This window comes from Heptranchias perlo, chromosome 21 (assembly GCF_035084215.1).
Source record: "Heptranchias perlo isolate sHepPer1 chromosome 21, sHepPer1.hap1, whole genome shotgun sequence".
Classification (NCBI taxonomy): domain Eukaryota; kingdom Metazoa; phylum Chordata; class Chondrichthyes; order Hexanchiformes; family Hexanchidae; genus Heptranchias; species Heptranchias perlo.
Genome location: NC_090345.1, coordinates 15,480,498 through 15,493,197, shown reverse-complemented (window position 1 = coordinate 15,493,197; position 12,700 = coordinate 15,480,498). Strand labels below are relative to the sequence as shown.

The 12,700-nt window shown below is 40.8% G+C and overlaps 1 protein-coding gene across 1 annotated transcript in view; it reads left to right on the top strand.

Moving 5' to 3' along the window:
* Window positions 1-12,700, top strand: part of LOC137340384 (uncharacterized) — a 156,856-nt gene that overhangs the window by 25,059 nt on the left and 119,097 nt on the right. The window contains exon 5 of the mRNA XM_068002804.1: window positions 2,381-2,431. Coding sequence (XP_067858905.1) covers window positions 2,381-2,431 — 51 coding nt within the window. The remainder of the gene's footprint in view (window positions 1-2,380; window positions 2,432-12,700) is intronic.

Here is a 12,700-nt window from a genome sequence, read left to right as displayed (position 1 = left end):
CACTTTGGTGGGTCTGTCGTACCAGTGAGACAAAATATACCCAGGGATGGTGATGGAGGAGTCTAAGATGTGAGCTGATCGATATGATTCTGTGAATATAACTATATCAGGCTGTTGCTTGACTAGTCTATGGGACAGTTCCCACAACCTGGGTACTAGCCCCCAGATGTTGGTTGGTGAGGAAGATTTTGCATGAATGATTGGTCTGAGATATACTGATGCGATGCGTGGGTTGTTGCTGATGGGTTCAGCTGGTTTTCTTATTATTATTAAACTTTGTTTACAGCTGGATGGCCTGCTAGACCACTTCGGAGGGCATTAAGAATTCAAAACATTGTGTGGGATTGGAGTCTCATGTAGGCCAGATTGAGTGTAATCAATTATAATATAGTTACATTTCCCTGTGATTTTTACTGATTGATGTTTGCAGCCCTTTCCAATGAGTTAATGGGTAATATTAGAAACCACTTAATCACTAAATGTGTATTTACCAATTGCGTTTAGAATTGCAACCATGTGATGATAAATCCATATAGACAGATGTTGTTTTTGTCCATCACACTATGATATTGCATTAGTGAAATATCTTTATCCTGGGGTCTTGTATGTTCCGGTCTACACAATGTTTATGAATGCTACTAATGATGACTGACAATTTAAAAGGTTTCTGCTTAAATCCACTTTCTAAAAGATGCAATGCCCCACAATTACAATGTTTTCCATGTTCAGGTAAAAGTTGAATGATCCTACTTGTGGTGAGGGGACAAAATTGTTCCTGCCATTAACTTGTTGTAACATATTTAACTTCTTGGAATTAGGATTGATAACAATAACAAACATATGTATCCTCACAGTACTGGCCTTAGCACTTCAAATCTTAGTTTCTTGTTCTCCGATTGATGGGAACCCAGCAGTGGAGAAAGACATTTAGCACTGTGAACGTGCAAATTGTAAATTACTATTATTGATCCCCAATACAAAACATGAAATATATATATTTTAAAAGGTTAATGTTCAACACAGAATACATAGATTGAAAAATGTAATTATTTTGATATTTCTCCTGGTTGTTTTCCCTAAGAGGCCTCTTGCCTCTATGTGACTTCCCTTGGCTGGGGAAGGTATGGCGATCAAGGTCAAGATGCAGAGTCTATGATCAGTCAAGGATTGTGCTTGTAGCATGGCATTACAGATCATATTAGTTGTTCCCTTTTTCTGAGGCAGAACGCCCTGCTGTTGTGAAGTACTCTATTTAATATGCAGCTAGAAAGTTTAGAAAAATACATGCCAACTACATCAGGAGTTTGAGTGACATACGGGTCTTAGAAGTACACTGTAGCCTTTCGGCAGACTCAGTAGTGCTGCACTGGATCCTAACTACAGATCCCTAACTACTTGAAACTGGGGTATTTGAATAGCTAGCATATTTATCTATCTGCATTTCACTGGAAAACAGCCATCTGTGTGTGGTGTTTTGACTAAGCAGAGCGTCTTGTTTATAGATACTTTGGTTAGGTACAAACATTTTTGGGGGACTGGGGGGTGTAGTGAGTTAGAAGATCCTTTCAGCTCTGGGGCCTTGTTTCAATTTAGCTCAGATAATAGAAGGAAAATCTCTTTCTCTGATAGTTGTAAGCGCCTAAAATGAAATTAGATTAGACAATCTTAATACAGTTCCAATAGGTCTGAGTCTACAGCACAAAAGCATCCTAGAAGGGTATTTATTTTCACTATATTAGCAATCTAACTTTGAAAACCTATAGGATAGCTGTCTATGAAATGGAAATGTCATGTACAGTAAGGTGTGAAATGTGGCTAAATGCATTGTTGGGAAGAAAACAGAGGGCAGTCTACCCAACGTCACCTTTTTCTACAAGTGTCTTGGATCTGCTGACAGTAGGTAGAAATAGTGGAGAGTGTCTATTTTTCTCCAATGACCTTGAAGAGCAAATAACTCAGTCAAATTAAACAGGAACTAGAGCTTTTCACTGCTGAAGTGTCCGATTGCCATTACCTGTTCTGTTCACAGATGTTAGTGCATTTGGGGTTTCTAAGGTAAATGCTCTGAGCAAACTACATATTCTATTTATGTACAATTAATACCTTTTTAAACTAGATTAAAAGTTTTTGATTTAGCTTTTGAAATCCATCTATATTAATATCCAACAGTTGTTACACATGGAAAGAAACAATTAATGGCAATTACACACTTTAGCAGAGAAGCTCAGCAATCGTATTATATAATTCGTCACACGCTGTGCATTTCAAGAATGAACTTAAAGAAAGTGTACATACTGAAACTTTAAATGAGTTACTGATAAAATCGTTTATTAAAGTTAATGTAAATTTTAATGCAAAATAATTTCTTTATTGTTTGCAGAAATGAAGAGGCAGAAGCAGTCTGTACTAAATTGAATGATTTAAGAGAGATGTAAGTGCACATTGCTGTACTTAACTGTTTCCTCGCCTAGACCTGTCCATGAACAAATGTGTAGGAGGGAAGCTGAATTTTTCAAAGGACATAAATTTGTGAGCATGGTACTTGAGTGGGAAGACACGTCTTGATCAAAGTATAGCTTTAACTTTAAAAGACCCATTGTTCTCCTCGTTTTAACGTGAAATTTTGGACAGTTTTATTTTTCTTCTCATATTTTTAATTTTCTTTTACCTTGCAAGCTGCTCTCCACAGTGCATCCTCATTCAGATAGTAGAGTGGATGATTTTAACTGTAAGCATCTACATGTCCGCCAAATTCAAATTCCAGCATGATTTGATTTGAATCATTGTGGGTTAAGAATGAATGCTCAAAGTTATCATTAATTGAGATCATTTTGGGTTGGTCTGACTTTGAAGAAAAACAGTACAAAATGGAAATGTGACTGTAATTGAATTATTTATATGACTGTATTTCAGTTATTTTAAATATTTTATTACTTGGTAGTTTAGTGAAGGAGGTGGGGGAGGGGGGAAGGGGTGCGGAAGGGGGTGTGGAGAGCCAGTACGTTGCAGTCTAGTGATAAGTATGTGTTTTTTTTCCTAACTTGTGTAGTGGAGAGGTAACAGTATAGTAATGAATACTTATCCATCAGATCGTCTTTCTTTGACATTCTTGTTGTCACAAATGTTGTAGTGCTGGTAGAAATTGAATAATTGTACTAGGCTAACTTGTTTATAACTCTATACATGATAAGCTTTCGGAACTATCAGCTACACAAAAGTTATTTTTCTTTTATGCCTCGTTACCAAATTTATTCATATTCTGGTCATGAATACTATGCATTGTCAAAATCTGAAAAACTTTAAAATGGAGCTCTAATAACTCTGTAATAATCTGAGTTATTCTTTTGTGATAAATCCACTTCAATAATAATCACATTTCCCAACTCCCAGTATTATGATGTCAGGATGATTAATTTTATTATATACTGTGGGTGCATTTCTAAGAAGGGTTGTTTCATTGCATAATGAAGTATTTCCCTATAACATTAACATTTTTCAGGCCATAATATGTGTTTCATTATGTTACATGAGTTTGATTCATAGGCCTGCAAAACTAAATGTTTCAAATTCCATAGTTACATAATTGTTGCCCTCTTCCCTTTGTAACTAGAAGCAGTTAAAACTGTTCCAAGCCATTATCACGCAAGTCTCTGATTTTAAACGAAAACTGAGTACAGAAAACCATACCGGAGAGGACATGAGATGGAAATGTGCAGAAGTGCATACAGAATTATGACAAAATAGTTGTGCATAATATTTTTATGTTATAGGCACTTGTTCGTCTGAAAGTTCCTTATGGACAAAAATGTTCCAAAGGAGGCAGCATTACAAAAAATAGAAGTCGCAGAATGCACTTGTGGCACACCAACTGTGAAAATCTGCTTCTTGACTTTTTGTCCATTCATTAAGGGCACATGAGCAGATGGAGTAAACCAGTGTAATGTAATTGCAGTGCTTTTCATATGTAGTAAAGTTATAAGTGACAATTTTGTCAGGCCTCATGCTTGACATGCACCTATTTTAGCAGCACAATTTGCAGTAACTTTGAGTGCAAACATGCAATGCTGGAATAGCTGCCCGACCCTGCTGCAATCAAATAACCTGCCTGCCTCTGCTTTGCCTGAGTTAAGGTGTGTCTGAAACATCATAGCCATGTAAATGAAATGCAAATAAAGGTCATATGACATCACCACTGCCTGCAACCAGCTTCCTGCCTCTCCGCTGGTCGTGGATCAGAAGCAATGCCAGCCAGTAAGAAACGGGGCAGTGTTTCAGGCTGTAGGATTTCTACAGCATTTTGGTTAAGAAAGTTACAGAGACTCATTCTCAAAAGTTATGGCAAGGCATTTTGTGGAAGTTTGCTAACTGTTGGTAGGAAATTATTGTAGTCAGAAGAAAGCACCTGAAAAATTTGAGAACAAACTCTTGGGAAAGCCTTGAAGCTACTGTTCCCACTGAGAGTACCTTTTGGTATACTACTCTAACATGCTCAAGAGGAGGAGAAGGAAGAATGTTTGAATGTTAGGGAGCTTGGACAGCATATGAGGAGGAGGGCACCTACTTGATGGTACCTGCGTCCAAAAATTTACTGGATCCAGGGAATATTTTTAGACATTACTGAGGAGCATGTCTTTGAAGCCTTTGTTTTACCAGGAAGTGAGAAGGGAGCGTTGTGCTCTGCTTTTGGAGGACCTTATGCCGCAATCCACGGCAAGAATGTCCTTTCCTGTTGCAGTAAAGTCACCACTGCTTTGAACTTCTTTGCATCAGCCCATTTCAGGCTGCCACAGGTGACACCTTGGACATCTGTAGGTCATCGGTGCGTTGGAGCATACAGCAGATGATGTATGTCCTTTTCGCACGAGCCAATACCTACATAAAGCTTTTTCTGGAGGCCAGGAATGTCCAGCCTAGAGCTCTTCGATTCTACCACATAGTGAAATTCCCCAGAGTGCATGGAGTTATTGTTAGGAACCGCGCAGCCCCTTGGGCTCCTCCGGGTGAAGTGCCGTATGTTAATAGGAAGTGGTATTATTCAATCATTGTTCATTGTGTAGTACCTATTGTCACACACCAAATGTAATTGACTGCCAGACATCCAGGTAGCTGTCATAGTGAAGTAGTCATTTGCACTCCCCCCTTCCATTTTGCAGATGCAAATAAAGTAAAAGGCTAGCTTCTTGGAAATCAGGGGTATCCACTGCTGCCTTGGCTTCCTTTGATCATCCTATCACACTCTTAGATAGAAGATATAATTACCCCCATGTCTTCACAGGGGCCAACATTGAGAACACAATTAACATTTTGAAGAAGCACTTTTGATGTTTAGACAGGTCAGAGGGTGTGCCGCCAGACCAGCCTGTAGAAGTCTCCTACATTATTGTTGTTTGTTGCATCCTTCACAACTTAGCATTTGAGAGAGGGATCAATCTTCAGGATCAACAACAGGATGCACAAAATTAGTTATCAGATGCAGATACCCCAAGAGGCAAATGACCAGGATGCAGAGGAGGAGGAAGAAAGACCCTTGCATGGAACATTGGCAGGAGAATTCACAATCTGTGATATTCTAATCACAAAAACTTTCTCACGAGCCTTCCACAGAACTATCATACCCTCTCTCCATACTGGCTTTGAACCTATTCTTGTCAACATGGTGTTTCCCCATGTAACAGATTCGGAGGTGACACCAATTGGTAATCAATGTTTCATTTATTAATAGTCAAATCAAACATGTAGAGGTATCAAATATTTAGACAACCAGGATCAAAACAATATTATCCCGTTTGACCTCTGGGCAGAGGTCATAATTAAGTTGGCGACGTGGTCATTTAGAGTTTTCCCACAGTGAGGTAATCTTCTGACAGTCGGGCGTCCTTCTGACTGCGGCGTCGTCTTCGGACAGCTAAGCATTCTTTCGATAGCTGGTGGTCGTCGCTACTTCCTCTGCCCTAGCTCAAAAGGCGTTGGGTTTTTATCCCCTCCTTGGCAGGAAACTCACATCATATATAGAATAACACTCATAAGACCCTTATAGATTAATTAAGTTGTTTTTCAAAGAATTTCAGATGGTCAGCTTGTTTTATCATTACTCATTTAACCACGATACCCCTTTTCAAGGTTGTTTTTCAAAGAATTCAAGATGGTCCGTTTGCTCTCACGTTACTCACTTAACCGCAAGAACCTTTGCAAGGTAGCACTGTCTAGCTACCTCATCACAGTCCTGGTCTTGTTGCTATCTTTGGGTTATTGTTCCGCGTTTTTGGTCATTGTTCCTCTTTTATCATATAGCTGCTCTGTCTAGCAAGGAGAGTGACAAGGGTCAATTACTGGTCAAAGATTAACAGTTTGCAATTCAGCAAAGTAAGCCGCAGACTCAGCAAAATAGTCAGCACAGCCTGCAAAGCATGATGGTTGGTAGCTTTAAGAAAAAGATGTCAATTTCTCCCTATTTCCAATATTCTTATACCCACTTACTAGTTGGTGAGCGTTGTGATCACTTAGCTATTCTGGTGCTTCCTCACAGTGAAGGCCTTGCGTCAGGATCGTGTTTGTTGCGTTTCCACAAGAGGCACATTAGGTTGTTAATCCTGGGTATAAAACTGGCATTGTGGATTAGCTGCGTAATATAGAAATTGTCCGATTTTCAAGTCTGGAGGTGGCTATTTCCAGCAATATTTAAAGGGATCCTCAGCTGCTCTCGGGTAAACGCTGGAAAGTTTTGTAAGTCATTTTGCTTCTATTACATTGTGGTTTATGATGTGGAGATGCCGGTGATGGACTGGGGTGGACAAATGTAAGGAATCTTACAACACCAGGTTATAGTCCAACAATTTTATTTTAAAATCACAAGCTTTCGGAGATTATCTCCTTCGTCAGGTGAGTAGTGAATGAGAGGTTCTCAAATCGCATATCTTATATTAGGCTGGGACACCATCACACCAATCAATTGGTGTGATGGTGTCCCAGCCTAATATAAGATATGCGATTTGAGAACCTCTCATTCACTACTCACCTGACGAAGGAGATAATCTCCGAAAGCTTGTGATTTTAAAATAAAATTGTTGGACTATAACCTGGTGTTGTAAGATTCCTTACAATTGTGGTTTATGGCTGCATAGACCATTTCAAAGCGCTTGTAGTACCTGTAGATCTTTCTGAATTCTTAAGGGGTTTCTGGCCCTGCACTTTTTTCATCATGGGGGTCCTTCTGGCAATTCCACACTGGCAAGAGGAAGAGGAGGAGGAGACTCTGGAGGAATGAACATACACAGCTACAGCTGTAGGGGGAGCAAACAGAAGGAGGCATGCTCGCAGGAATTCTATCCCTCCCAACCGAGTAAATAGGCCCAGGAAAGCATGCATGCAGTTCTCTGAGGAGCGGTGCATAAGGAGGCTTTGCTTCTCTAGGGAGGCTATCACAATGTTGTGTCACCTCCTGTAACGAGACCTACAACCAACTGCCGCAGCTATCAACTCTTGCTCCTCCTGGCCCACAAGGAATCCTCACAAATATTTTTTAAAATACTTATCTTGGCTTCTTCTGGCCACTCTGTTGCCTACCACCATGTTTCACTGGCAGGTTTGGCGGCGGAGGGCCTCCTGAAATTTTCAGTTAAAATCCTCCCTATGTGATAAAAGCGAACTTGTCGTGTTTACCAGTACTCCATATATTGTACCACCTATAGAACTCATGCTTGAGAAAGTGAAAAGAAATTAAATTATTCTTAAATGTTTGAGGTGAGTCACCATTCAAATGGTATTTAGAATTCGGGGAATGATGCTTTTGATTGGTTAGGAATGCTGTGGTGATTTATAAACAGTATAGCCCAGATTTTGCTGCCAAAATAACGATGCATTTAATGGCGCACACCATTACTAATGCTTAAAGTGCCCAGCAACTTTTGGCGAGGAAGACATACCACTTGAATTGTGAATCGTCACAAGTTGAATGATTCGCGCTGCTCTGCCGTCAGCCTCGCGAAAATGGTAGCTTGCCCTCAACCTCTCCATGAGTTTCAAGAAATTGCTACATTTGCTCATTAATAATCAATTAAACTCGCCGCAAAAAGTTAGGGCTAGTACTTAACAGCAGAAGTACCTTTTTAATGATGAGATTTATGTTCCTGCAATGCCACTCAACCTCTCCGGCCCAGAAAGGGAACAATTGAAACTGTGGCGTCTCATTCCTACAGGTAATAAATTGTCCTTAGAGATTTTTAAAATTTAAAATTTTAAAATTTTTTTCTTACTTTTCCTTTCTGTCTCTTTTTTTCTCACTCTCTTAATCCAGTCTTTCTTTCCCTCTCTTTATATCTCTTTCTGTACCTGATTTGACTCTAAAGTACCCTGTTTCCTTCTCCTTTCCTCTTTTTTTCTCCATCGTTAAATCTGATTGGTTAAGAGATTAGATAGACTGTTGGTCCCATCGTACACCAAGGTCCCAGATGCCCCGTTATCAGCTCACACTCCCAGCAACTTGCAGGACAAAACATTTTCAAGCTGAAGGATGAGAGAAAAAGTCTAACTAATGGGACACGCCACGAGATGCCTCACTCCAGCAAAATCAAGGCCTTATGTGTTTCATCGTGTGTGCATTCATATTCATTGTTCATTCTCTTAGATAAAATACTTGTGCAAATAAATCAATTATCCAGGGCAGTACAGTAGAATACATCAAGGTGGTTGTAGTCGTAAAATTAGTAGAATACATCAAATCAAGCTTGTCATGACACTAGGATACATGAAACCACATTAGTTATCACATCAAATCAGAATAGTCATTACAAAGAATGTATAAAAATGTTTGCCTCCATAATAAGTCACCCCACCTGAAAACGAAATTTATTGGGGGTGAATTTCCTTACCACTTTCGGCTTGTTAGTCGTGCATAAATGGCACTAGATTTTTTTTTCTGGCAGGAAAATCGAGTACAAGCCACTTCCGCCTGATTTCCACCATTAAAACACTTCCCCTGAATTGCTTTGCACTTTCTATGATCCGGCCCTTGAGTCCCGACTGACCTCATTAATATATATTAACATGAGCACCAGAGGTGCAGCAGTTCCGAATTTCCTGCTTTTGCACTCCTAATAAACTCTGAGATTGAGGTTTATAATGTGGAACAGCTGCCATGATCAGCTGATATTGCTTTGCGGGCTCTCACAGCACACCCCCTCAACTACCACAACAGGAAGGGCTTCCCCTCTCTCGGTGTACACAGTGTGTGTGGCAACATGCAGGGGATCCTATGGGAGAGAAACTGGTCAATACCATAGCTCAAAACTTCAATGGAAAAGAAAATCTGGGGCGGTATAAAGCGGGCTGCCGATTTGTTATCAAGCTGTTTTGCGCGACTGGGGCTGAACAATTTCACCCCCTATACATCCACATTCGATAAGTTGGAAGTTGTCATGCTGCCTTCATCCTTCACAAATTGACTCTCCCTGACTTCCTCAGGGAAGAAAAATCACATCAACAGATGGCTTCTGGGTAATGGAACCTACCCCTTGCTCCATGGATAATGATCCCACTGAGTGGCCCAAAAAGCTACAGAGGGGTTCTACAAGAGGCACTTGCCTCTACAAGAGGACCATAGGAGTCTTAAAGGCATGCTTTCGCTGCCTGGAAAGATTAGGTGACACTCTGCAGTATGATCCAGATCATGTGTCACAAATAGTTACAGCCTGCTGTGCTCTTCACAGCTTTGTCATTCAAGAAGGGCTGAACTTTGACATTGCTGCAAGGAGGCCCTGGCTTTATTGAAGCCAGAACTACATGGAGGAGACCATCACAATGATCTGCACTCATAGGAGTCCTCAGTAATTGCTGCAAGGGACATCAGAGCACATCTCATCACTGAAATCTTCTCTTCTGTGTAACATATGACAGCACTGCTGTACCTCCTTCTCCCCCACTTTACAATAAAGGGATATTCCCCCAATGCACTACCCATCCTACAATATGACAACACATAAGTCGTTTTTGCCTTGCCATGGGCATGCCAATAATCATCAGCAATGGGATGAATGACCAGTTAATCTGAGTTAGTGCCTGAGAATGGGGAAGCAATTGCTACTGGGGTGGCATTTAAAGGGTTGGGGGAGAGATACATGGGGCAGGATCATGTTCCAAAGACTCCTGAGTGGCCTGGTCCTCATCATAATTTTCATAATCATCATCGATATTGTTAAGAGGAAGAATTAGCTTCCATGCTGCACCTCCTCCTCATCGTCATCATCTCCCTCCCCTTCATCATCCCCTGCCATAGTTTGCTGTGATGGATCTGATGAAAAGAAGGGTAGAAGCTAAGGATGAATGATCATTACCCCCTTGGGATTAAAGAGACATAGAAGAGATTTGTCCGCGGTGCTTCACAGGGATGGCGGGGCGACAGTGTAGGTGTTCAGTCATTAAATTGGCACCGACAATGCTGCCAACATCACCATCTCTGACAAGAGCGGAGTGCCTCCCCACGAGCTCCATTGCCGTCTCTTTGTGGAGTGAGGATGCCTTCTCTGGTGTCCTGTCTCTGTCAGACATAGTGTGCCATTTTCTCCTGCAAGAAGATAGTGTAAATGAGGGTAAGGCTAGCTGTTGAGGAGTGTGTGCTATGTAGCATGGAAGAGCTGAAGTAAGAGATGTGGGGTTATCAGCCTGTTAAAGTGGAGGAAGGGGATTTAGGGTTGTGCATGTAAATAATTGCTGTTACGGGAACTGGGTAGCCATGGTGCAAAATGCCAAGTAAGAGCCCCATTTAACCAGAGTGCATTGTGCAGGGTTAATTGCTCAAGTATTGCTTTAAGAGGGTGAACAGTGTGCTGGTGCCCAGGATGGGCAAGGAAGAAAAGGAAGTGTCCATTGTGTTACCAGGCGTGGCCTAGTGAGGTCATTGAACTGCTCTACAGTCCTGAGGGCAGTGCCAACTCCCTCCAGATGGCTTGAATGGTATTTCTAGCTGGCTTGCAGGTAGTCACACCTAGGAGTCTGTATCTCCTGACTTGTGCAAATACTCCTGCTATAGACATAATTTTTGAAACATATGATGAAAAGATTGATGAGCTATATGAAGTTATCTGAGAGTCAAGTGAATGTGCCGAGCACTATTCCTCCCTACGTTGTCCCTACCGTCTGATGCAGAAATGTGCAGGCAAAGGTTGCACTCCAGTTTCGAGTTCAATGTAGTGTTTGAAAGTGAAAAAAGTGAATCAGCTGCTAAGATTCCAGACTTGGGTAAGACCGACTTCAATCGGATGAGACAGAGACTGTCCACAGTAAACTGGGCAAATCTGTTAATGGGTAAAACGACTGATGATCAGTGGGAAATGTTTAAAGAAACATTTAACGTGATACAGAATCGGTTTATACCCCTGAGGGCAAGAACTCTACTTGCCAAAAAAAACAGCCATGGACAACTAAAGAGGTAAGGGACAGTATAAGACATAAAGAAAGGACATACAAAAAGGCAAAAAATGGCACAGATCCTGGCGAATGAGAAAGATACAAAGATCAACAAAGGGTCACAAAACAGATAGTAAGAGCTACAAAAAGAGAGTATGAAAAGAAACTTGCAAGGGGTATCAAAACCAATACGAAGAATTTTTATAGTTATATTAGGAAAAAGAGGGTGGTCAGGAGCAGTGTTGGCCCCTTAAAAACTGAAAGTGGTGATATTGTCATTGACAATGGGGAAATGGCAGACATGTTGAACAATTACTTTGCGTCAGTATTTACAGTAGAAAAAGAGGATAGCATGCCGGAAATCCCAAGAAAACTAATATTGAATTGGGGACAGGGACTCGATAAAATTAACATGAATAAAGCAACAGTAATGAAGAAAATAATAGCACTAAAGAGTGACAAATCCCCAGGACCAAATGGTTTCCATCCCAGGGTTTTAAAGGAAGTAGGTGAGCACATTGCAGAAGCCCTAACTATAATCTTTCAAAGTTCTCTAGATTCAGGAACTGTCCCTCTAGATTGGAAAATTGCACATGTCACTCCGCTTTTTAAGAAAGGAGAGAGAGGGAAACCAGGGAATTATAGACAAGTTAGCCTGACACCTGTTGTGGGGAAAATGTTGGAGTCTATAATTAAGCATAGGGTGACTGAACACCTCGAGAATTTTCAGTTAATCAGAGAGAGCCAGCATGGATTTGTGAAAGGTAGGTCATGCCTGACAAACCTGATTGAATTTTTTGAAGAGGTGACTAAAGTAGTGGACAGGGGAATGTCAGTGGATGTTATTAATATGGACTTCCAGAAGGCATTTGATAAGGTCCCACATAAGAGACTGTTAGCTAAGATAGAAGCCCGTGGAATCGAGGGAAAAGTACGGACTTGGTTAGGAAGTTGGCTGAGCGAAAGGCGACAGAGAGTAGGGATAATGGATAGGTACTCATTGGCAGGATGTGACTGGTGGAGTCCCGCAGGGAGCTGTCTTGGGGCCTCAATTATTCACAATATTTATTAACGACTTAGATGAAGGCATAGAAAGTCTCATATCTAAGTTTGCTGATGACACAAAGATTGGTGGCATTGTAAGTAGTGTAGATGAAAACATAAAATTACAAAGGGATATTGATAGATTAGGTGAATGGGCAAAATTGTGGCAAATGGAATTCAATGTAGACAAATGTGAGGTCATCCACTTTGGATCAAAAAAGGATAGAACAGGGTACTTTCTAAATGGTAAAAAGTT